Below are 27,485 nucleotides of genomic sequence, written 5' to 3'. Positions count from 1 at the left end.
GCTAGGTCAGATGATGTGGGAATGATGGCTCATTCCTACAGACTATTTTTCTGTCTTCTGCACAAGGTCAGGCCTATACAAAGAGTCCAAGAGGAGGGACTAAGGAGGAGCTGTGACCCCACAACAGTCTCTGCTGGTTCAGCTGGAGGTAGATATGGCTGTGCTTATATCAATGGCTTTACTGGTTGTGGCTTTCTACATTTAGTAACTAAGTTTTTCTGATTATTTTCCAGACCTGGCACTTACTCCATCCTTTATAGTGATGCTACAGGACAAAGCGGAATGGATAAAAATATTGGTGAGCAGCTCAATAAAGCATATGAAGCCTTCCGACAGGCATGCATGGATAGAGATTCTGCAGTAAAAGAGCTACAGCAAAAGGTAGGGGGTTTGTGTTTTAGAAAAAACAATTTTTTTCTAGCAAATAGAAGTTCAGAACACTGGAAGTTACATTGTTGGAAACTATTTAAAAAACCATGGTTACTAAAACATTGGGATATAATAATGGTTGCAATTTGAGATTTCTATTGAAAACACATTGTAACCTATGGGAAGAATTTGATGGGTTGGTTTTAAGGAGTTTATGTTTAAGAAAGATAGAAAATGTTATTTTCTATGTATGAGTTTTAAAGATCAGTCTATTTTAATGAATAAGACATAAATATAAAAACAATTCATTTTTTATGCCAGATTATTCTAGAACTAAATTTGGTATTTATAATCTTCCATTCTTTATCACAAAGTAGACAGTTTCAGTGAAATTGCTAATGACTTATTAATAGTTTCACCTTTTAAGCTGGACATGGTGGCACAGACCCTTAATCCCAGCACTTGGGAGGCAGAATTAGGAGGATCACCATGAGTTCAAAGCTACCCTGAGATTACATAGTGAATTCCAGGTCAGCCTGGGCTAGAGTGAGAACCCACCTCAAAAAAAAAAAAAAAAAGAAAGAAAGAAAAGAAAAGGTAATTCTGAGTATGAGGTCAATTAGTGAGTAGGTAGAAAGATATATTCTTGTTTTGAATTTTTGTGGGAAAGTGACTTAATATAGTGTTTGAATATGACATGTATTATATATGTCCTGACTCCTCATTTACACATAAAAACTGAGTTACTTCAATAATTGTATTTTTGCTTTTGAGAGTTCTTACACTGGAATTTCTGTTTTGGGGGAACTCTATACAATATATATACAAGTCTTCAGCCTATAATTTTAACTTATTCCTGTGCTGGCAGTTGAAAGCTGGGGAATCTTACATTAGTTCCTTCAGTTAAACAGGGGTTTTTTTGTTGTTTTGTTTTGTCTTGTTTTTGTTTTTGTTTTATTAACATGGAAAATTTCAAAGACTTAAGATATATTTTAGCCAGGCAATCCCCCCTCCGTAAATATAGTATATCAATTACAGAATTTCTTCTTTTTAGTTGAGTCCTCTACTGGTAACCACTGTTATGTACCTTCCTGTATCCTACAGAATCCATGTTTACTCTCCATGATTTTTCCCTTGGTTTTCAAAAGATTACTTCATTATATAAGTGGACTCAAAAATTCTAAGTCTTGTCATTTTAGGTGGCTAAGAGAAAATTGGGCATGATACAATGAGCTTTCAAATATTAATGAAATGAATAAAAATTTTTAAAAACTCCCAGATTTTATTCTTCCTGTTTTGCAATTAGGTTCATTAACAAATTTTTGACAATTCTATTTGTGGTCTAGAAAAGCCTAGAAACAGACCTAGGGAAGAAGACTATTATATTCATAGGTTAAGATAGAAACAGGAATTTTCTCCTCTTCTTGCCCTGGACTGTAAACAACGGTAATTTCACCCTTTCTACCATGCTTTTGCTTGTATTAGGATAGATCCCAAACAATGAGAAGGAAACCTTTTAATACATATTTTTTGAAGTTGATGTTTGTCAAGTACTCAAAAATGGATGAAAGAAAATCTGTTCTTCCATTTAAAAAAAAAAAAAAACTGAATGGATCCCAGCACTTGGGAGGCAGAAGTAGAGGATTGCTGTGAGTTCGAAGCTATCCTGAACTACATAGTGAATTCCAGGTCAGCCTGGGCTAGAGTGAAACCCTACCTCAAAGAAAACATTGGGTGCCTATTATATACTAGGCCTTTGATGAAGTCTTGAGACTATTAAAGTAAAACAAAGTCTATGCCCTTATTAAAAGTTTAAATAAAGCCAGGCATGGTGGCGCACACCTTTAATCCTAGCACTCGGGAGGCAGAGGTAGGAGGATCACTGTGAGTTCAAGGCCACCCTGAGATTACATAGTTAATTCCAGGTCATCCTGAGCCAGAGTGAGACCCTATCTTGAAAAAAAAAAAAAAGTTTAAATAGGGCTGGAGAGATGGCTTGGTGGTTAAGTACTTGCCTGTGAAGACTAAGGACCCTGGTTCAAGGCTTGATTCCCCAGGACCCACATTAGCCAGATGCACTAGGGGGTGCATATGCATATATATATATATATGCACGTGGCTGGCGGCCCTGGCGTACCCATTCTCTCCCTCTCTGTCTCTCTGTCTGTCTCCCCCCCCCTCCCCCCCACCTCTTTCTCTTCTGACTGTTGCTCTCAAATAAATAAATAAATAATGAACAAAATATTTTTTTAACTTAAATAGAGGACTGTAGAGATGGCTTAGTGGTTAAGGCATTTTACCTATAAAGCCAAAGGATCCTGGTTCAATTCTCCAGGACCCCCATAAGCCAGATGCACAAGGGGCGCATGAGTCTGGAATTCATTTTCAGTGGCTGGAGGCCCTGGTGTGCCCTTCCCCTCCCCTCCCCCTCCAAATAAATAAATAAATTTTTTAAAGTTTAAATAGATATTAAATAAAATAGATATTTCACAATAAAATAAGAGCTAGAAAGGAGGATCAGTAGTAGTTTTGTGTACCACATGCTACAATAAAGATCAGGATATATAATATATGGACACAGAGAAGAGGTATCTAACTCATACCATGTGGAACAAAAGGTTAACAAGGTTGAAGATTCAACAAAAGACATTAGCATTATGTGAGTTGATGTGTGGGCTAAGATTAGGAAGCGCTTAGGGAGCTGGGGGAGATGAGTGTTGCAGACAAGAGGAGTAGTACCTTTATTTAATACTCAGAGCATGTTTGTATAGCTAAGAAGTGAGAGACTGTAAGTACCTTGCATGTACCACATAGTGGTCCTGTGTCTTCATTAAATGTACTTTACCTCTCTTGAATCACAGTGGCTTCCTCACTTATGTATTTCCCTCCCATTGAAGATGAAAAGAAATGAAGAGTGGACAGCTGTCTTTTAATGATGTTGTGTATAGATTTCTATTTGTAAAGGTCACTTCTTTTCACAGCTTTTTTTTTTTTTTTTTTTTTTTTTGGTTTTTCGAGATAGGGTCTCACTGTAGCTCAGGCTGACCTGGAATTCACTATGTAGTCTCAGGGTGGCCTTGAACTCACAGCAATCCTCCTACCTCTCCCTTCCAAGTGCTGGGATTAAAGGCGTGCGCCACCTTGCCCGGCTTTCACAGCTTTCTAACAAGATCTTAGTGATAGGGTCACACCTAGTAGTAAAGCAGCCTAGCAAATATGTCCTGTAGCATGGTGAATCTGTGCCCAGCTAAAATTCTGTATTACTAAAAGAGATATGAAAGTGGATATGGTAAATAATTAGCAGTCGTTTTGTACAGCTCTTGGCTGACTGTGCTGAAATTGCTGCAGAGTTTCACATATAAGATTCCATAATGTGGAATTAAATATTTTATTACTCACACCAAGTTGCCTATCATTGATTTCTGTCACTGTTCTATGAAAACCCAAATACATTTAGCAAAGACTTAAGTAACTTCACTGACTCTTTGACCATCTATCTTTCCACAAGAACATTCAGTAATAAAATAATAAAATACCTGAATTTTTAAAACTTACTACCATTTATATAAGTCATACATTATTAAGTTATAGAAAATTTCCTGCAACTGACCTCTCTTTATCCAAACATCCTTTGCATTACATAAGCAAAAGATAATCTCTGTGTTGAAAGAAGTATATGAATAAAATTTGTCCCTTCTTATTCAGTGTTGATTAAGGAAAGAAAGCATTTTTTTTTTTTTTTTTTTGGTTTTTCGAGGTAGGGTCTCACTCTGGTCCAGGCTGACCTGGAATTAACTCTGCAGTCTCAGGGTGGCCTTGAACTCACGGCGATCCTCCTACCTCTGCCTCCCAAGTGCTGGGATTAAAGGCGTGCACCACCGCGCCCGGCAAAAGCATATTCTTGAATGGAAAGGAAAACAGTCTTCTTAATTATAGAATAGTTCAGGTGCTATACCAGGAGTTAGTTTTTCTTTATTATAATGAGAAAGGCAAAGAATGCATAGTATTTCAAAAAACCTAATTTTCTAAGAACAGGTTTTATTAAATGACCAGTAAAAGCCTCAAATAAGATGTAAATTTGTCACGCTGAAGAGATGCCTTAGTGGTTAAGGTATTTGCCCACAAAGCCTAAGGACCCAGGTTCAATTCTCCAGGACCCCACATAAAGTAGATGGATAAGGTGGCACACCTTTACAGTGGCTAGAGGCCTTGGCTGCTTTCTTCAAGAGCTAGTTCTAGCTCACCTAAAGAATAAAGATGACTTTATAGTGAGTCCTACTTTAAGAAAAAAATAAATCTTCACTTTCATTTAAGATGTAAATACTTCATAGATTTCTACCTTTTCTTTTTGTTGTTGTTTGCTTCCCAACAACATACTGTCTGTGTCAAGTACATGGCAATAAAACATTTCTTACACCAGGCATGGTGGCGCACGCCTTTAATCCCAGCACTTAGGAGGCAGAGATAAGAGAATGGCTGTGAGTTCAAGGCCACCCTGAGACTACATAGTGAAGTCCAGGTCAGCCTAGGCTAGAACAAAAAAAAACCCTATGTTGAAAAACAAAAACGAAACAAAAAACCTCTGCAAGTATTACAAGAAAGGAATTTCTTATAGTTTCTGATTATTATTTCTTTTACAAAAGATCTTTATCTTTTCTTTCAAATTTCTATCACCAGAAATATCTTGCCAGAAATTTTTTTATATATTTTATATATTTGTTTGAGAGAAAGAGAAAGAATGCCTTCCAGCCACTATAAAAATGAACTTCATTGAATGTGCTGCCTTGTGCATCCAGCTTTAGCTCAAACCTGGGTCCTTTGGCTTTGCCAGTAAGTACTTTAATCATTAAGCCATCTGTCCAGCCCTTGTCCAAACTTTTAGACAAATGTATAGATGTCCAATGAAATTTGTTAATAAAAACTTACATTATGTAATGTATTCAAAAATGTATTGAGGACCTGCTGTGCAACAGGAAATGTACAGACGTCTGAATCCACAGTGATAAAGCAGACGTGCTTCCCTGCTTCATGGGATGGTGTCAGTAGCAAAGCAGAAACTAGTTACAGTCTTACAGATACAGCTTTTAAACTCTTGTATCACAAAGAAAGATAATCTATTAGAATATGTAATAAAATTTGACTAGTCTAGGAGGTTGTTTTTATGAAGTATATTTTGAAAGACAAGATCTGGTGGACTTTCAGAATACAAGGCCCAACATTATAAAGATTAGTCTAAAAGAATTGAAAGAATATCGGGAAATGGCTCACTGAAAACAGTCAGGAGCAAGACTGTGAGAACTTAGCAGTCATTAGCCAACCACTGATGTGGAGGGACTCCTAGGAAGTGTATATAGAAAAAAGAAGGCCTTGGGGCTGGAGAGATGGCTTAGTGGTTAAGGCATTTGCCTGCAAAGCCAAAGGGCCTTGCTTGGTTTGATTCCGCAGGACCCATGTAAGCCAGATACACAAGGGAGTGTCTGTGTCTGGAGTTTGTTTGCAGTGGCTGGAGGCCTTGGCGCACCCATTCTCTCCCCTTCCCCCCCCTCAAATAAGTAAATAAATAAATAAAATTAAAGTTTCATTTTTTTTTTTTTAAAGAAGGCCTTGAAAAAGCTAGGCATAGTCATATAGTGTGGCATAAGAGATTAAGCTTTCATGGTCAGGCAAACTTGCATTCAAATCCTGGCTCTTCTACCTACTGGAACACTTTGGGCAGCTTATTCTATACCTTATTGAGCTTTAGTTTTCACATCTGTAAAATGTGAGAATAGTCTCCTTGGAAGGTTGGTTCAAAGATTAGATAGGATAAAGAGGGCTGGAGAGTTGTTTTAGTTATTAAAGGTACTTGCCTATAAAGCCTGATGGCCCAAGTTTGATTCCCCAGTACCCACGTAAAGCCAAATGCACAAAATGGTGCATGCATCTAAAGTCATTTGCAGCAGTAGGTGGCCCTGACATGCCCATACTCTCTCTTTCTACCTCTCTCTCCTTTCTCAAATAAATAAATAAATAGAAAAAATATTTTTAAAAAAAATAAGTGTGATAAAGAAAATAAAACTCAGGTTTAGGTATTAATTAAATACCCAAAGACATGACTGCATGATGATATGTTGCTGAGTTGAAAAAAAATGGTTTCAGAACATTGCTCATCTTTAACTTTTGTGTGTGGGGGGGTGGTGCCTCTTTGGTGGGGAGTACTTGCCAACTATGCTGGGGCAGAGTATCAGGTGTTCTGCTTGCTACATCACTCATCGGCTCAGTCAGTCTTTGTTTTGAGCTGGAGTTTCTTTACAGATGCCAGAGCTTGTCAGGCTTCGATGATTCTCTGCTCTGCTGCCCTGCAGGACTGGAGTTACAGACAAATGCGGCTATTCATATTTACATGGTAAACTGTCTCTCTAGCCCATCTCACTGTTTTTAAAAAGTAAAATAGGCACACACATACTGAAGTTTGAAGCTCCATTCCCAAGGAGGAATGGAAGTAAAGAAACAGAAGGTACTGTTCCTTCTTATTATATAGATCTGCGCATATTTGTGTGTACATTTTTGTAGTGGTGGTCATAGTGCCCATTTTGTTGCTTTCTGTATTTTTTTGGTAAATGTGTAGTAAATTAGTAGTCATAAATCATTTAGTCATTTTTTTGTCTTCCTTGTTTCTTGTAAACTTTGAACAACCAAAATTTGTTAGTTTTCTTGCTTCCAGAATGTTAAGTCAGTGGTGGTACCACATTGAGTTTGATTTTTTTTTTCTCTTCTGCATTTTAGTTTTCTAATTTTATTTATTTTATCTTTACCACACTCATTTCTCAGAAAGAACCTTCTGAGCTCTAAGTTACAATAAACTAGAAAAAAAAAAATAGAACTGACTTAGAATAGGGATTGTGTGGTGAGTCTAGAGATGTACACTGTAAGCATTGTGTCTGATGAGTCTGTTCATGCTGCTCCAACAAAATATCGTAGGCTTGGTAATTTATAAACCATGGAAGTTTATTTCTCACAGTTCTAGAAGCTGAGAAGTCTAAGATAAGAGACCAACAGACTGAGTGTCTGGTGAGAGCCCAGGATCCCCTTTGAAGATGGCACCTTTTGCTGAATCCTCCATTGGGATGAACACTATGTCCTCACATGATAGAAGTGACAAGGACAAAATGACCTTAGCTCAATTGAAAGCTTTAAACCTTAAACTCACTCATGAGCAAGAAAGAGTTCCTCTTGGGGCTGGATATATGGCCTAGCAATTAAGGGAGTTAATTGCAAAGCCAGAGGACCCAGGTTCAATTCCCCAGGACCCATGTAAAGTAAACAATTAAAAAAATAAAAAGAGTTTCTGATGATGTAATAACTTTCTCAGCATGAATTTTACCCAAAGGCACATTCCAACCATAACATTCTGCCCTTTGCTCCCTGAAGTTCATTAAGTCTTACTTACGTATCTCTTATGTGAAACTCAAGGTACAATGCATTCTATAACAAGTTCATTTGCAGATTTGAACCTATAATATCAAACAAGTTATGCACTTCAAAACTACAGATCTGTAATAGATATTCCCATTCCAAAGGAGCACAGGAAGGGGAAAGAAGAAAATGGGGACTGACCAAAACCCAGCTGGATAAATATTAGTCATAAAGTTGAGATTTATCTTTGAGTCCATATTTTAATAGTGTAGAGGCTGGGCAACCGAAGCTCTTGGCAACCCTGCATCCACAGCTTTTCTGGATGCCGCTCTCCTAGTTTGGAGTAACATGCCTTTGACTCTCTCCAGCTGAAGTTACACACTGGTCCCTTTACTGGTCATCTTGAGGTCTAAGTGGCTACTCTGCTCCCACAGCTCCACTGGGAATTGCCCTTGCAGGAGCTCTCTGCAATGGCCCAAACCCCATTGGCCTATTGAGGACTCTTTTGAGGTCCTTGCTTGCTCCCACGATTCTAAATATTGTGTTGATACTTTGTTTGTTACTAAATGAAAGAAAGGAATATTTGCAAAGACTAAATATATGCAAGATTGCTTACATTTGCCATAACTTTCAATCTTTCAGGTAGAAATTATTTTCATTTCAAAGGTAAAGAAGCTAAAGGATGAAAGAGGCAAATAATCAAAGCCAATGTAAAATAAGAACAGTTTGTGGACAGGAAGATTGGCTCAGTGGATAAAGCACTTGCTGCACAAGCATGAGTACCTGAGTTCTGATCCCCAGAACCCACATAAAACCAGATACTGTAGTACAAGTGTCTGATGCCAGCATGCCTAGGAGCTCACAGGCCAATTAGCCTGCTGAGTGTAGTGATGAACAAGAGACCTTACCTCAAACAAGCTGAAAAATGAGAACTGACACCCAAGGTGCCATCTGACCTCCACATGTGCACTGTGACACTCCTGTCTGTCGTAGCACGTACACACCCACAGTCATACACCCACACATATATACACACACAATAATTTGTCCCAATTTACCACTTAACATACTGAAAAATGATGGTGCTGTGAGTAACAATCAAATTGATAATCTGATATCTGTCTAGCTCAATATTTTCTAGATAAGTTTTGATGGGGGGAGAAGATGCATATAAAATAGTAGGCAAAGCCATGGTATATGATCTCATACTTTAAAAAATTGAAATTGATGTTTAGTTTACTAAACCTTTATGATTTTAATTTGATTGTGTCTTTATTAGTTTTTGTTTAAATTTCTGTGTATTATAATTAGTATTTATCTTCCTTTGTGAAATATGGAGCTCCTGTTGAGAACATTTATAGCCAAATAGCCATCTCAATAAAACTCATATTTTTTATTATCTCAGAGCAGTTTGAAATGGTTTTGAGACTTTGTTTTATCCATTGAATATTTATTAAATTCCTTAGTAAAAATCACTGGAAGGAAGCCTTGGTGTTTTCAGAATATTGAGATTAGTTCTTGAAGACCAGAAGAAATAATATGTGGGGCCGGGTGTGGTGGCACACGCCTTTAATCCCAGCACTCAGGAGGCAGAGGTAGGAGGATCACCATGAGTTCAAGGCCACCCTGAGACTACGTAATAAATTCCAGGTCAGTCTGGATTAGAAAAATTAAAAATAAAAAGAGAATGAATGAATGAATATTTGATGAATGGTAGACTATTATAGATGACTTAAGGACACTTCACTTTTTTTCCCAATATAAGAAATAAGCACTTTGGAGAACATGAAAAATAAGAATGCTTAGTTTCTGCAATAGGAAAAATTCAGTTTATGGAACTATTTTAATATTTATGAAACTCGTGAAAACATGAACAGCTGCATGCCCAAAATTATTGGAAATATGGTACTTAGTTTTGAAAAAGAAAGACTAAAATTTTATGTTAATAAAAGGGCAATTCTTAAGACGAGATTTTTGCTTTATTTATGGTGGTTTAAAGTATGTTTGGGCAACTATTTTTTAATAAATTTGAGATGTATACTACATTTGACCTCAGTTGTGTTTTGTTTTGTTTGTTTGTTTGTTTTACTGTTGAACACTAAGAAAGAACACAAAACCACTAAGACACAAGTTCTAAGTGCCTGATTACCTCTCTAGATGCTAGTAGACCACTTGTTTTGCAAGTCTTTGGAATTAGAAGGAGTGTCAAATACACAGAAGCCAGAGTCATCCTGGCCAGATGGTGTTTGATACAGATGGACGGTTAGTTGTCATGCAGATCTCCTAGTTGGTAACTTGTTGCTGCCATCTGACTCAGAGAATCACTCACACACTCTGGCTGTCAAAAGCATCTTCTCTTCTGTCTGTTTTAGCTGTCATGTCTGTGCTCTGTACAGAAGTGTTGACAAGACATTGCTGTTGTACATTTTCAATGTGGTTGTTAGAGATTTTCCTGTTTTGTATGTTCTTGATAGTACTGGAATGCATTTGCTTTGTAATTGTATTCTGCTTAAAAATACTGTGACTGCAACAATTAACTGATCTTCGAAAAGGACTTCATATTGTTAGTTCAGACTTATCCAGTAAATACTTACTTGATTAAAAAGGGAAACAAATCGTGTTTTATTTAATTTCTAAGCATGCCAAATAAATTGAATTCTACTGGATATTTTTCAATTTTAATTGCTACCACTTTGTAGACTTTAATAACCAGTAGTCAAAAATCTCAATGCACTTTGCCTGAATATGTATTTTCTCCTCAAATCACACATTTATTCCTAACAATATAAGCTTCCTCCTTATCCCAGCTTCTATCTTTTGCATCCATTTTTCTCATTTCATTTTTCTTTATGTTTTTCACCTTCTGACCTTGTTTCTGTTTTTCCCATTTTCCTTGTAGACATGTAAGCAAAGGTATTTCTTCCTCCAGTATTCAGGTTACTTTTGAAAACATATCTATTTCTTTGATAATTTCATTAATAATTTAATTAGCTTACTCAGTTAATATTTACTGAGAATCTCAATATGTGCCAGGCATTCTGTGATACTCTAGAAATTACAGGAAAAAAAATCATTTCTGCTCCATGAGCTGTTGATAGTCTATAGGGAAATCAGTCATATAGTCAGACTGGAATACTATTAAAACACTGCAGTTGCCATATGTATTGAAAAGTACAGTAGGGAACTTGGAATATTCCTCTCCTTATTTGTCCTGCTATATTTTCATAGTAATGGCTTCTATAATTTGGTTTAACTTTATAATATATTATCAAGTGATTTAAGAAATAAAGACTATTTCTACTTGAAGTAGCACTGATCTGTTAATTTTTCCCAGGTATTGAATTTAATTCATCATTATTCATTTATTATAATATGTTGTAAGCAGCTGTGCTGAAGTGTTTGTAGGCCAAAGAATAGTAAATGAAAATTAACTGGCAGAAACTTTCTGAGTTGGTTCCAAATGAACATATATAGTCTTTTGGTTTTCTTCACTAAAACAAGTGTATCATTTAGACATTTATTCTGAGCCTTTCTCTAACTTGCAAGTTTTGGGGCTGGTTACTTAATCTTTGAACAGTAGGATGTATATACCTATCCAATTATAGTAAAGAATAAGTAATTACTGAAATTACTGATAGATGTTTATTAAGACCTTGTAAGTTCCTTAGAAAATTTCTAAATTCCTAAAGAAGATTGGGAAGCAAATATGTAAACATACTTGCTGATTCTTTAGCACTAAAGATTGTGTGTAGCTCAGGTAATTGTAAGGCAATAAGAATTTGCCGTGCGTGGTACCACACTTTAATCCCTCGGGAGGCAGAGGTAGGAAGATCACTTTGAGTTCTAGGCCAGCATGAGACTAGTTTGCTATGATGTTTGCATCCTTCTTTCAATCACTTTATCCACTCATTTTAACAGTTTGCAAGTTAACTTACATAGGAATATCTTATTCTGAACAATTTGGCTGTGTATCTAGATCTTAGTTCTAAGACTCATAGTCACTGGACATGTCATTGAAAATATGGGCCACAAACTCACAAGATTCATTTTTCTGTTTATAAGAATATATTTCACATGCTTTTTGTGGGGAGTGTCAAGTTATGTAAGAATATCCTCAGGTAACATGCAAAGACAACAGGGCACTTAGGTTATATTAGACTCCTCTGCTGTTATTGATGCATCTCTGAAGTGTCTTCCATATAAGCTCACAATTTATTTGGGTAAGTGTATTTTGCATTAATTTCTTAGATTTATATTTAAGAATCTAGGAAAAACTGTTTAATTTATGATTTTAGGTTTACTGGTCTCTGAAAGTAATAGAACTTCACATATTTAAAGGATGCTCTAAGATTATTAGAACCTCTTTTATGTTCAAGTAAATATGTCTAGCCAATTATTTATTTGTTTCTCCAGTGGGAGAAATTGGCAAAGAAATCTATATTATGTTTGCCTAATAAGTTTCTTAAGACTTCACTAATTCGGGGATTGTGATATATTTTCAAATTTTCTGGAATGTTGTCACATCTCTATATATGTATTCCTTAATACATACTTGTATCATTATTGTCACTTAATTCTGGCAGCCATTGTAATAAAATAACAAAATAATAGCAAGATAAAATATAAGAGCAAGTATGTCATATTAGAATATAAATAACATTTTATATAATAAAAATTTGCCATGGTGTTCATGCTGTTTCGGGTTATTATATTTTTATAATTTGTGTTTTTTCTTTTGATTTTCTTAGTCTTATTTCTGGCTACTTTTCCTGTGGCTTTGTATTCTTAAAATAATGCAGTGTTTAATTGAAAACTGTAAAATTTAATTTTAACATAAAATTTTATGCTGATTAAATTTTCAGGTTACAATTTTTATCCTAACTGAAAAACTAAGGAATCATAATGTTAAACTCTTGACTATAATTTCTTTAAATAACACATTTTTTTTAATTTTTATTTATTTATTTTTGGTTTTCGAGGTAGGGTCTCACACTAGTTCAGGCTGACCTGGAATTCACTCTGTTAGTCTCAGGGTGGCCTTGAACTCACTGTGATCCTCCTACCTCTGCCTCCCAAGTGCTGGGATTAAAGGCGTGCGCCACCATGCCTGGCTAAATAACACATTTTTAAAGTCTTACAGGGCTGTATTTGTTTTATATCACTTATGTTTATAACAATTACAACTACATTTCTGAAGTTAACTCTTAAATAAATTTTGAAGTAACTGGGAAATGGCATTATGGACAACTTCTATATATTTATTAATGGACTTTAAATATATGCTGGTGTCTATCAGTAAATATCAGACTAACTGGCTTTCATGTCAGCAGACTGAGAATTATGAGCAGAGAATACGTGAGCAACAGGAACAGCTGTTACTTCAACAAACTCTCATTGACAAGCTACAATCACAGTTACTTCTTGTCAATTCCAGTCGAGGTATGTTCATGTTATATTTTTAATGTATTTCTTGACCATTTTAAAGAAAAGAAAGGTGAAATTTGAGTTTTTCTATTTCTGTAAATAATTTTGACAAATGAAGCATAGATATACATGTGTGTTCATTTAAATAAAACCTGCAGTATATGAGAAAATGAGCTACTGCATATTTGATAGAATGGAGCCCTGTGTTAATTTTTTTAAAAGTTCCTGGAAGGCACTTTGCCAATAATTAGCAAAAGCCTTTTCAAATGTCTGTTTCTTTCGAATTGAAAGCAGTCCCAAGAATATGTCATAAGAAAAAATGCTGGGCATGGTGGTGCATGCCATTAATACCAGCACTCAGGAGACTGAGGTAGGAGGATTGCCATGAGTTCAAGGCCAACCTGAGACTACATAGTGAATTCCAGGTCAGCCAAGACCCTACCTCAAAAAAAAAAAAAAAAAAAATGTGCAAGTACTTAAAAATGAATATACAGATTGTTCCATCACAGAATAATTTCTGCTTATGAAAAGTCAAAAACATGGAAATGTCTGAGCTTCCAGGTAGCTGAACATTTGGAGGATCCTGAAGGGTAGTGCTCCCAGAGAGGGCATGGAAGCTGTGTGCCCTCTTCTCATTCATTGTCCTGTGCACCTCTACTTTTGAAGTGCACTTTGAATAAACCAGTAAACAATCCAAAATTTATTTTTAAATTTTTATATTTTATTTATTTATTTGGGGGAGAGATAATGGGAGTGCCAAGGCCTCTAGCCATTACATACGAACTCTAGACATGCACCACTTTATACATCTGGTTTTATGTGGGTACTGGGGAATCAAACCTGGGTCCTTAGGCTTCACAGACAAGTACTTTAACCACTAAACCATCTCCCCAGCCCCCCAAAACTATTTTTTGAAAGGGGAAATTCCAAAAGTTAAGTTACAGTGGTCCACATGAACAACTATATAGCCAAGAAAAATGATAATAGATGTCAACTTACTAGCAAGAAATATGTGCATGATATGTAGCAAAGTAAACAATGTTAAGATATAATTATACAGTTATTTCATTTATGCAGAAAAACATTCTTATTTAAATTCATATGAATAGGAAAAGAAAAACTAAAAATGTTAACAGTAATAATTCACAGGTAATCGAAATTATAGGTAGCTTTGGTTTTTCCTTCTTAATGTTATGTCTGCATTTTCTGTTTTCCTGCATTAAGCATAGAGTTTTGTAATTATCTTAAATAAGAAATGCATACTCAAAATACAATATAAAAATTTAATTGTTGGTAAAAGTCAAATGCAAGGAGCATATTTCTGTTTTCTAAACTGTATGTATTTTACTATTTACTTCAATAGAATAAGGGTTTAGTATGTTCAGTGGGATTGAAAAACTTTTTAATAAACAATTTGTCAAGATACCTATCACATAAATATTTTTTTAAGCTAGAGCTTAAAAAATATATTCTTTTCAAATTACAGAGGTTTTAGGGGGTTTTGTTTGTTTGTTTTGTATTTCTTGATGAAACCAATAGTAAAGGCTTTCAGCTGATGTCCAAGAGATTTTTGTCTTGCAGATAACAGTTATGGCTGTATTCCCTTGCTTGAAGACAGTGAACCAAGGAAGAATTTGACTCTTGATCAACTACATGATACAGTTTTGAAACCAGGAACATCAAGAGATAAACACTCAAAGGTAGACTTTGCTTCAGGTTTCTTCTCTGAAGAAAATTAGGTTCCACAGACTTATAGAACTCAGTGTGCTGTCACAGTATGAGTAAGCAAGTCATGGACAGAAGATAGGCAAGATTCTTTTAAACTCTATCATTGCTTCTGCAAAAATCAGCATTTACATACCAATCTACAATACATCTTCCTCATTTTATTTTCCTGAGGTGATCCATGATGCTCTATATATATAAGTATGACATCCATCCTCCTACATGGAAGAATTATTTCTGTTTAAAATAAAACTCAAGTCTCTATGTTTCTTAGTGTTCTATAGTGTAAGCATTTAACCCATATGTAAATGATTAACAAAGAAACAAAAGTTTACCTGAGGTAGACAGTAAGACACACATGATCCAGATTGAAAAATAGCTTTTAATTTTTTCTGCAAATTTTTGTGTTTAGTTGTGAATCCACCTTCCACCTTACTGGATTCACAAAGTCTAATTGAAACAATGTAGAAATACAATATCTACATATGTATCACACATATATATATAGATATATATATATCTATATATATATATCTATATATGTATGTATGTGTATGTACGTACGTATGTACACATATATATGCACAAAATAGGTATTTATGCTATATTGATTACAAGCAACTTAAACATCTGTCAAGAGCAGAACAGTATGTTTTTAGAAGCAGTTTAGAAAAATTATCAGATTTTATTGAGTAAAAGCAATTACAAAATGATAAAATGGGGATAATTTGTGTAAGTTTTAAAATATAGCAATATAAACAGACAAATATATGGTAAAAGTATAAAAATATGGACTGGAAAAGGTACATAATTTCTTTAGAAAAATGATCTAGCCAGGTGTGGTGGCACATGCCTTTGATACCAGTGCTCGGGAGGTAGAGATAGGAAGACTACTGTGAGTTTGAGGCCAGCCTGAGACTACATAGTGAATTCCAGGTCAGCCTGGGCTAGAGCAAGACCCTACCTCCAAAAAAAGAAAGAAAGAAGGAAGGAAGAAAAGAAAAGAATGAAAAGAAAAAGAAAAATGATCATCTAGAGCTGAAGAGAAAGGAGATGATGTGGAAGTGAAATAAAGACACTTCATTTTTACCTATAATCTGTGTGATAATGCCATTAAACACTTGTTAAATCAGGGTAGTGGACACATAGATAAATACTATATTTTCTCCATGGTTTCCTGAGTCATTGGAATTTTTCTACATGTGAAGAGGAATTTTTTTACAGGAAATGATTTGGGCTTTGTAGGGTGAAATGTCTGTGAGTTCAGCTAATAAGGACTAATACTATCAAAAAGACCAGTTCAGTCAAAAATGCAATATTTTAGCTGGGCATGGTGGCACACGCCTTTAATCCCAGCACTTGGGAGGCAGAGGTAGGAGGATCGCTGTGAGTTCTAGGCCACCCTGAGACTCCATAGTGAATTCCAGGTCAGCCTGGACTAGAGTGAGACCCTACCTCGAAAAAAAAAATGCAATATATAGATCTTTCCTCTTAAAAGTAAGAAATTAGGGCTGGAGAGATGGCTTAGCGGTTAAGCGCTTGCCTGTGAAGCCTAAGGACCCCGGTTCGAGGCTCGGTTCCCCAGGTCCCACATTAGCCAGATGCACAAGGGGGCGCACGCGTCTGGAGTTCGTTTGCAGAGGCTGGAAGCCCTGGCACGCCCATTCTCTCTCTCTCCCTCTATCTGTCTTTCTCTCTGTGTCTGTCGCTCTCAAATAAGTAAATAAATAAAATTTAAAAAAAAGAAAGAAATTAGAGTGGGGTATGGTGACATATGCCTTTAATCCCAGTACTTGAGGCAGAGGTAGAAGGATTGACTTGAGTTAGAGGCCAGCCTGGGACTAGAGAGTGAGTGCCATGTCATCCCAGGCTAGAGTAAGGCCCTATCTTGAAAACAAATAAATAATTATTTTTCAAAGTAAGAGATGTTAGTTTTGTTTGTCAGGTCTTTTGAGTTACATATTTCACAACTAAAACTATATTAACTTGTAATTTAATATCAAATCTGAGAAATCCAATATTAAGACCTCCTTTTTCTTTTAATTTTTTAAGAGGCCAGGCATGGTGGCAAACACCTTTAATCTCCCATAGCCTCAGGTATTTTTTAAAATTTTGTTTAAATTTTATTCATTCATCAGAGAGTGAAAGAGACTGACTGAGAGAATGAAGAATGAGTATAGGTGCTCCAGTGCTTCCTGCCACTGCAAACAAACTCCATATGCATGTACCACTTATTTCATCTGGCTCACATAGGTACTAGAGATTCAAACCTACATCATTAGGCTTTGCAAGCAAGACCCTTAACTTTGGGCATCTCTCCAGCTCCAAGACCTTGATGAATAAAAATTTTAGAATGAGAAATTATCTATATTATCTTTTACATGATTTTGGTATGAAGCCATTTTTTTTTTATTTTAGTCATTCTATTTTCTTTGTTCCATTCACTAAAATTTCTGGCAAACCATCTACAAAGAACAGCAGCATTGGAACATGTCTTTATCTTGCAAGAGAGAGGATATTAGGTAACAATCATTCTGACTTTTGGAATACAGTTTTGATGTTAGGCCTATTACAGTGCATTGTAAAATCATTGAACTGCTATAAATGTTAACCTATACTTAATGCTTAAGCAAGCTGTCTATAATCAGTTTTCTTAGGTCAAAAACTTCTGATAGGGCTGATAGGAGAGGTCAAAAACTTCTGATAGGAGAGATGGCTTAGCAGTTAAAGCGCTTGCCTGTGAAGCCTAAGGACCCCGGTTCGAGGCTCGGTTCCCCAGGTCCCACGTTAGCCAGATGCACAAGGGGGTGCACGCGTCTGGAGTTCGTTTGCAGAGGCTGGAAGCCCTGGCGCGCCCATTCTCTCTCTCTCTCCCTCTATCTGTCTTTCTCTCTGTGTCTGTCACTCTCAAATAAATAAATAAAAAATTAAAAAAAAAAACTTCTGATAATTTTTAATGATCAAAATCTTATATTTATTCCATTCATAGCATTTTTTAAAGGTAATAGACTATCTTCAGTCCAAAATAACAAAGAGGGCTGGAAAGGTGACCCAGTGGTTAAGGGTACTTGCTTGCAAAGTCTAATGGCCCAGGTTCAGTTCCCTAGTACTCTCATAAAGTCAGAAGCATAAAGTGGTGTATGAGTCTGGAGTTGGTTTGCAGTGGCAGGAGGCCCTGGTATGTACATTCTTCCACCACCCCCCCCACGTGCATCTCTCCCCCCATGTGTATCTCCCCTTCTCTGTCTCAAAGTAAATAAGTAAATATTTATTTACTTATTTATTTATTTAAGAGAGAGAATGGGTGTGCCAGGGCCTCTAGCAACTGCAAACAAACTACAGATGCACGTACCACCTTGTATGGGTTATATGGGTACTGGGAAATCGAACCTGAGTCCTTTGGCGTTGCAGGCAAGTGCCTCAACTGCTAAGCCATCTCTCCAGCCCTTTCAAAAAAAATTAATTTTATTTATTAATAATATTTAAAGATATGTATATATACATACATACGTATACACAAAGCATTTTAATTTATTTTATTTTTATTTATTTGAGAGCGACAGACAGAGAAAGAAAGAGGCAGAGAGAGAGAGAATGGTTGCGCCAGGGCCTCCAGCCACTGCAAATGAATTCCAGACGCGTGCGCCCCCTTGTGCATCTGGCTAATGTGGGTCCTGGGGAATCGAGCCTCAAACTGGCGTCCTTAGGCTTCACAGGCAAGTGCTTAACCACTAAGCCATCTCTCCAGCCCTTTCAAAAAAAAATTAATTTTATTTATTAATAATATTTAAAGATATGTATATATACATACGTATACACAAAGCATTTTAGTTGCAATACTTAGAACAGACAGGATGTTATCAAAGCTCTTAAGATTATTAATAATTTATTTTACATTTGGATGAGTTTTGCTATTTATTAAGGTTTTATAGCTTATTTTTCAGCCAATAAGTAGTCAAAGGAAAACATTCAACAGAAATCCTTTTTTGCTTTAATTTCACCAACTCTTTTTTTTTTTTTTTGAGAACGACAGACAGAGAAAGGGGCAGATGGAGATAGAGAGAGAGAATGGGTGTGCCAGGGCCTCGAGCCACTGCAAATGAACTCCAGACATATGTGCCCCCTTGCATCTGGCTAACGTGGATCCTGGGAATTGAGCCTTGAACCGGGGTCCTTTCACAGGCAAGCGCTTAACCGCTAAGCCATCTCTCCAGCCCAGTTTCACCAACTCTTTAATATAGAAAATTGGTTTCCATGGATAAACTCTTACTAACTATGCAGTCTAACACTTCAGTATTATTATTATTTTGATTATATGTATATTATAACATTATATATACATATAATTACATATATGTAGGGATATATGACATAAAATTGTTCATAATAGTTTGCATCATTATATAGAGCTCCACATAAAAATAAGAGAGAACATGGAAATTTCTCAGTAGATAGGATGCTTTCCACATAAGCATGATTATCTGAGTTCAGTTCCTCAGAACCCCCATATAACTACCCATTGTGATGAGTATCTGTAATCCCAGTATGCCTCACTCAGGAAAGAGTGGAGACAATAGACTATTCAGGAAGATCACAGTCAGTTAGACTGGTGAATGCTGCTGTCTGAAACTTGGCCCAAACTCTTGGAGTTCAATGAATATATTCTTGAACATGAGACACTTGATTGGTTTAAAAACAGTTGGTGACAGTGCTAGAGTACAGACATAATTGTGATCCCTCTGTGTGCATCCAACCACTCACTATCTTCTCCACAGAAATCCTTTTTAAAAGTACATTTAGCCGGGCGTGGTGGCACATGCCTTTAATCCCAGCACTCAGGAGGCAGAGGTAGGAGGATTACCATGAGTTCGAGGCCACCCTAAGACTCCATAGTGAATTCCAGGTCAGCCTGGGCTAGAGTGAGACCCTACCTTGAAAAACCAAAAAAAAAAAAAGTACATTTGTTTTCATTTTGTATGGTAAATATTTACATATGTATATTTCAGAAATCATGCCAGCAATAGCTTATTTCCAAGTAACTAATGGTACTTCAATTGTCAGTATTTTTGTGGACAGCAGGAAAGTTCCAAGTAAGGAATAAATAGAGATTCAGTGAGTTATCTTAGTTATCCTTACTAATATAGTCTCTCTATGCTGTGCCATTTAATAAAAATAAAAATTAAACTGTATTTCCTCTGTTTTTATGTGCCTTCTGCCAAAGTACTAATGAGCACTAAATATATAGCGAGAAGAAATATATTCTAAAAGAAAAGGAATAAGTTCGATTTATTCAGTATTTGAGAGCTGGTTGTATAACCAGCTTTTTAAAAATTAGCCCTAATTTAGAAAAAAAATTGTCTAATAAAGAAGTTGAAATTTCAAAAAATATTTTATTTATTTATGTATTTATTTGAGAGTAAGAGAAAGAGGCACATAAAGAGACAGAGAATGGGCACTTTAGGTCCTCTAGCCACTGAAAGCAAACTCCAGATGCATGACCACATTGTGCATCTGATATATGTGGGTACTGGGGGACTTGAACCTGGGTCCTTAGGCTTTGAAGGCAAGTGCCTTTACTGCTAAGCCCTCTCTGTCCAGCCCATATAAATTGAAATTTTTTTCATGGGCATAAGTTTTGATCTATACTTAGAAATAATTAAACTACTTTTAGGTAATACAAATAAAAAATCTTCCTATTGAACTTTGAAATATTTGATTGTATTAGTTTTCTCAAAATAAAAAATATTTATATTATTTAGTTTTAGTTTTGTAAAAATGTGCATCCAAGTTGATGAGAACCAGAAGACATGAAGAAATGGTTAAAGCAATATCCTGTATTGAAAAAATATATAAATAAAAATAATCCAGCTGGGTATGGTGGTATATGCCTTTAATCCCAGCACTTGGGAGGCAGAGGTAGGAGGATTGCTGTGAGTTTAAGACCACCCTGAGACTACATAGTGAATTCCAGGTCAGCCTGGACTAGAGTGGAACCCTACTTTGAAAAAGAAAAACAAATTAAAAAAAAAAAAAATCTAGAAGTTATATTCCCAATAAGTTGGCCTAGCTTCTGTAATGAATTAGTAAATTAATAGAAATGCCTTTAATCAGTAGAAGGAAGTTACTAATGGACATCCACAGTCCTTTCATCTGTTTGGCAAGTGGCTTGAAGATTTGTTTTCTTTCTTCTTTTTTTTTTTAATATATTTTATTTATTTATTTGAGAGAGAGAAAGAAGCAGAGAGAGAGAATGGGCACGCCAGGACCTCCAGCCACTACAAATGAACTCCAGATGCATGCTTCCCCCTTGTGCATCTGACTTACATGGGGCCAGGAGAGTCGAACTGGGATCCTTTGGCTTTGCAGGCAAACACTTTAACCGCTAAGCCTTCTCTCCAGCCCAAGATTTGTTTTCTTTAGACTGTTTTGTTTAGGATTTTGTTGAGAATAGTCAAGAGAACAAAGACTTATGGACACTGTGGCAAATTGTGGTTGTGACTATCTTTGGAAATGAAACAAGGGAAGAAAGAAACAATGAAAAAATTCTTTTTGAATGTTTAACTTAAGAAACATGAGGGACTGAAGAGATGGCTCAGTGAATAAAGCATTTGTCATGTAAGTATGAGTAACTGAGTTTGGATCCCAGAACCCTTGTAAAGCTGGACACCGTGGCACTCGCTCTGTAATCGCAGTGCTCCTACAACAAGATGTGAGGCAGAGACAGTAGAATATCCTGAAAGCTTGCAGGCCAGCCAGCCTGGTAAACACAGCAGTGAATAATGTTCAACAAGTTGGAAGGTGAGGACTGACACTCAAGGTTGTCCACGGTCCCACATTCTGACATATGAACAGACACACCCCAAAAACAGAAACCTGAAACTTGGCTGGGATGAGGGAGGGATACTGAGCAGTATAGTGCTTGCCTAGTATGCATGGGGCCCTATGTTTGATCTGTAGCATTTCAGTCAATAAATATGAAATTATAGTTCAGCTTCTATTCCTGTTATTCCTACACAGAAACAGTGAAGAATCATTTTTCTCATAAAGGGACCTAATGAGGTTAAGTAAACAGGCTGTATCATTAATGATCTTTAATATTCTACTTAAGAGTTGGGAAACATGAAATAATGTGTTTAGTTTAACTTTAATAACTGAGTTTTACCTCTTATACACCACAGTATACTACATATCTTTTGCATTATTATATAATTACCCCAAGCTAATATAAAAACTTAACAGCTTAAAAACAACAAATATTTATTTTCTCAGTTTCTGTTGGTCATAAATTCAAGAGTGACTTAGCTGGGTGCCTTTGGTTCAGGATCTCTTATGGTTGAAGTCAGGAGATAGCAAAGATTAAAAGGTTCTGAAGGCTTAGCCAGTGGAGGATCCACTTCCAAGATGGCTCACTCACATAACTGCTGGCAGAAGGCCTTGCCATATGGGCTTCTAATCACATCCTGGCAGCTAACTTTTCTCAAAGAATCCAAGAGAAGAGAGAGCAAGGTGCTTTCTGTGATCTAGTCTCTAAAGTCACATACCTTCTCCTCCACAGGATTCTGTTCATAAAAGTAAGTCGCCAAGGGCTGGAGAGATGGCTTAGCGGTTAAGCACTTGCCTGCGAAGCCTAAGGACCCCAGTTCAAGGCTCAATTCCCCAGGACCCACATTAGCCAGATGCACAAGGGGGCGCATGCATCTGGAATTCGTCTGCAGTGGCTAGAAGCCCTGGCGTGCCCATTCTTTCTCTCTACCTCTTTCTCTGTCTGTCGCTCTCAAATAAACAAATAAAAATAAGCCAAAATTTTTTTTAAAAAATAGTAAGTGGCCAAGTGCTCCAGGAACAAAGAATAAGGCTCCATCTCTATCTTTTTTTTTTTTTTTTTTTCTCGAGGTAGGGTCTCACTTTACCTCAGGCTGACCTGGAATTCACTATGTAGTCTCAGGTGGCTTCAAACTCCCATCGATCCTCCTACTTCTGTCTCCTGAGTGCTGGGTTAAAGGCGTGTGCCACCACACCTGGCTAAGGTTCCATCTCTTAGAGTGAAATATTAATGTTTTAAATATGTTTTACGTGTCATGAGTATTGTAGATTTTAGTGTGTAAAAGAGAATATCAATTATAAGGGGTAAGGAAGAAGAGTGATATTTAATTCACATTATGATAAATAGTAATGAAAAGTAAAGGAACTTGACAGAACTGAATAGTGAATTTAGGTGCTAGAGTATAACTCAGTGGCCCTTAAATCCGTTCCCCATCACCAAATGGTGGTGGTAATGATGGTAAATTCTGCTTCTAATTCCTATGATTAATCTCAGAAGAAAAGAAAGTATTGTAACCCGCCATCTTAAGAACAGTTTAAATGATAGTAATATGAATAGAGATTTTACAGGAAGAGAGTGATAGCTAGAAAGTACTTTGAGAACCAAGAAACTGTTGTATGTTGTTACTAATTATTCATTCTAACCAGGATTGTAACATACTATAGCATTTTTATGATCCCCATAAAGGAGAGTTTAAAAGTTGTTTCATTTATTACTTATTTATTTATTTGTGTGTATGTCTATATAGGGGGGAGTGCATATGTGTCATAGCACACATATGGAGGTCAAAGACCAACTTTTGGCTGTTTCTCCTTCCACCTTTTGAAACAGGATCTCTATTGCTGCTACTGTTATGAGCTTCTATAGTCTTCTTGTTCCACTTCCCATTGCCATAGATAGGCACATTGGGATTGAAGATGCCTGTGCCACTTTGCATTTGGCTTTTACCTGGTCACTGAGGATTGAACTCAGGTCAACAGGCTTGTAAGCAAGTACCTTTAACCACTGAGCCATCTTACTAGCACCTTCTTCTTCCCACCCCCAACCTTTTTGTTTCCTTTTTGAAATTTTTGTTTTTGTTTTTCCAAGGTAGGGTCTGACACTAGCCCAGGCTAACCTGGTACTCACTTTGTAGGCTAGGCTAATCTGGAACTTACTTTGTAGCCAAGGCTGGCCGTAAACTCAGGGTGATCCACCTACCTCAGCCACCAAGGTGCTGGGATTAAAGACATGTGCCACCATACCTGGCTTTTTTTTCCAGCCCTTCTTAAAATATTTTTCTTCTGTTTCATGTGTGTGTGTGCACACGCACACGCATGCATGTGTGCTGAGATTTTTATATTTGCTTCTAGGAGGTAGTTTGATTGCTAAACTGAGTAAATACTAACTAGATGTCTAGTATTTGAAAGATATTGTTTGCCTTGTCTTTCCCACTTTTTGTAAGAAGTGATACAAATTTCTGCAGGGTTTTGATAACAAGGAAATATGTATAGGTCCAAGAAATAGAACACATAAAAGAGCTTGATTTTGGTGAATTGTTTTTCTGAATTCTGAATTCCTGCTATATACCAGATACATTTTTTAAATCTGGTTATGTAAAGTCTTGACATTAATTGAATGTTATAATCACTTCATACTCTATGATCCAGAATATGTTTATTTGAACTTTTAACTATATAAATATAATTTAAAAACTATATAATTTTAAAACTATATAAATAGAAATTACATGTTTTTATACCCAAACGGGTAGTTCTATGCTTCATTTTTTATTATATGTATTTGTATATCTAATTTATTCTATATGTGTGTCTGTGGCTTTTCATTTCATTTACTAGACAGAAACTTAAAAATAGGGCTTCTGCGTGAGAATGAAAATACTTAGTAGCAGAGGCCAGTAAGATGAAAAGGAGACATAAAGGGTGGAGAACGGAAGGGAGGAGGATACTTAATAGGTTGATATTGTATATATGTAATTACAATGATTGTAATGGGGAGGTAATATGATGGAGAATGGAATTTCAAATGGGAAAGTGTGGGGGTGGGGAGGGAGGGAATTACCATGGGATACATTTTATAATCATGGAAAATGTTAATAAAAATTTAAAAAAAAAAAAAAGAAACGGAAAAAAAAAAAATAGGGCCTGGGGAGCTGGAGAGATGGCTTAGCGGTTAAGCGCTTGCCTGTGAAGCCTAAGGATCCCAGTTCGAGGCTCGATTCCCCAGGACCCACATTAGCCAGATGCACAAGGGGGCGCATGTGTCTGGAGTTCTTTTGCAGTGGCTGGAGGCCCTGGCACGCCCATCCTCTCTTTCTCTCTCTATCTGCCTCTTTCTCTCTCTGTCACTCTCAAATAAATAAAAAGTAACAAAAAAATAAAAATAAAAAGTAGGGCCTGGGGAGCTGGAGAGATGGCTCAACAGTTAAGGCACTTGCCTAACAACCAAGATACCCACATAAAGCTAGATGCATAAAATGGCACATACATCTGGAGCTTGTTTGCAGAGGCTGGAGGCCCTGGCACACCCATTCTCTCTGTCTTTATTCTCTCTATCTCTGTCTGCTTGTAAATAAATTAAAAATATTTTTAAAAAATTAGAGCCTGGGGAGGTGGCTCAGTGGATATAGTGCAGTGCATACTGTACAAGCAGGAGGACTGAGCTTGGATCTCAGTACCCACTGAAAACCCAGGCATGGCAGTGTACAGCTGTAATCTCAGCACTGGGGAGGTGGACATAGTCAATCCCTGGAGCTCACTGTCTTGCTAGTATAACCAAATCAGTGAGCTCTCAATTCAGGAAGAGATCCTATCTCTTACAATAAAGGCAACTGAGGAAGAAGCCCGACATCTGCCTCTGGCCTACACATGCATGCACACCACTCTCTAGTAATGATGAGTAAATGTTGCTTCTGAAAGGTACCAGTTAGTTTGCAAATTTCTAATGTAGCTACTTTGCAAATTAAATCAGCAGATATGGTAGCTTTGAGAAACAAGGTTTTGTAGTTTAGAACAGTGGAAGAATGCTGTAGCTATGGAGTTGCCATCATCCAGGAAGTAGGATTTGCTGTATCTAGCGACCACAAGTAAATGTACTGCACTGACATATTTGAGTAAAGCTGATACCTAAAAATTTGCTTTTCAATCACTTAGACAAAAAGTATTCATCAAACTTATGTTTCTCCATACTTGCTAGTCATTGCCAGCAATCTGTCCCCTTTAAGGAACTATAGCAGAAAACAAAGATTTAAGGCTGGAGAGATGGCTTAGCAGTTAAGGCGTTTGCCTGCAAAGCCAAAAGACCTCAGTTTGACTCTCCAAGACCCACGTAAGACAGATACACAAGGTGGCACATGTATCTAGAGTTCATTTGTAGTGGCTGGAGGCTCTATTGCGCCCATTTTCTCTTGCTCGTTCTTTCTCTCTCTCTCTCTCAAATAAATAAATAAAGTGTTTTTTAAAAAGAAAACAGATTTGGAGACCTAAAACAACTAGCAAGCATGATAAAATAACTCAATAGGAAGTACAATCCTATCATATAACTTAATCCTATTTGATCCTGCTATATAATTAGAACAAATTATGTGACAAAAATGAAATCCCAACTATAATTTTATGGCCAAGATAAAACTCAAAGGAGGGCTAGAGAGATGGCTTAGCAGTTAAGGTGTTTGCCTGCAAAGCTAAAGGATCCCGGTTCAATTCTCCAGGACCTGCATAAGCCAGATGTACAAGGGGTACGTGCATCTGGAGTTTGTTTGCAGTGGCTAGAGGCCCTGGTGTACCCATTCTCACTCCCTCCCCCTCTCTCAAATAAATAAATATATGTTTTAAAAACTCAAAGGATCTTAATTTAAAATAAACAGTTTATACTAACCTAACATAACCTTTAAAAATTTACAAAAACCTAAAACTGATCTAATTACTGAAGTCAAGCTTGAGCAAAGGCTCAAAATTTAAGAAAAAGGCAGGGTGTGGTGGTGCACACCTTTAATCCCAGCACTTGGGAGGCAGAGGTAGGAGGATCACCATGAATTTGAGGCCATCCTGAGGCTACATGGTTAATTCCAGGTCAGCCTGGGCCAGAGTGAGACCCTACCTCGAAAAAAAAAAAAAAAAATAGAGAGAGAAAGATTCTTAGCCAAGTAAGCTGATGGTAGACTTGAGCAGAGGCTTGAATTTTTATTTATTTGAGAGAAAGAGAAAGAATGGGTACATCAGGGCCTCCAGCCACTGCAAACAAACTCCAAATGCATGTGCCACCTTGTGCATTGGTGGGTACTGGGGAATCGAGCCTTGAACCGAGGTCCTTAGGCTTCACAGGCAAGCAGTTAACCACTAAGCCATCTCTCCAACCCAAGAGGCTTGAATTTTAATTGAAGTAGGAGAAAGAAAAGTTCTTATTTACTATATCTTGCTTATATTTGCATAGATATATAAACTTAAATTTTCTACTTGGTTTTGGTAGAAGAAAATGATAATTTCTACATAAGAATCAGAATTATTCTAGGCCACTTTGGAGGATATTATATAATAAATAAAAGGCTAAAACTGAAGGTTTGGCTGGGAAGTTTTAGTTATCATAACCATTTTTAAATTACATAATAGTGACTTCATAGGAAAAAGTGTTCCCTACCTTTGTTGTTTTTCTCTATAGATAGTTCATTAAGATTAGCATTTATAAATTATATGTTCCCTCAGTTAATACATATGACAGATTTGGCAGGCATTGTGAACCTAATCACTGTTCT

At 36.6% G+C, this 27,485-nt stretch overlaps 1 protein-coding gene across 6 annotated transcripts in view; it reads left to right on the top strand.

The window, feature by feature from the left end:
* Tank (TRAF family member associated NFKB activator) overlaps positions 1–27,485 on the top strand; it is a 77,162-nt gene that overhangs the window by 26,579 nt on the left and 23,098 nt on the right. For 2 of the 6 annotated variants that reach the window (XM_045148340.1, XM_045148339.1), the window contains 4 exons: positions 67–148; positions 234–381; positions 13,092–13,203; positions 14,770–14,888. In XM_045148340.1, the coding sequence (XP_045004275.1) occupies positions 283–381; positions 13,092–13,203; positions 14,770–14,888 (330 nt within the window). In that variant the 5' untranslated portion in view covers positions 67–148; positions 234–282. The remainder of the gene's footprint in view (positions 1–66; positions 149–233; positions 382–13,091; positions 13,204–14,769; positions 14,889–27,485) is intronic. The other 4 variants (XM_004651880.3, XM_045148341.1, XM_045148342.1 and 1 more) reach the window with 3 other exon arrangements.

This window comes from Jaculus jaculus, chromosome 4 (assembly GCF_020740685.1).
Source record: "Jaculus jaculus isolate mJacJac1 chromosome 4, mJacJac1.mat.Y.cur, whole genome shotgun sequence".
Classification (NCBI taxonomy): Eukaryota; Metazoa; Chordata; class Mammalia; order Rodentia; family Dipodidae; genus Jaculus; species Jaculus jaculus.
The sequence above is the reverse complement of the archived record's forward strand: the minus strand, read 5'-3'. Positions and strand labels throughout refer to the sequence as shown.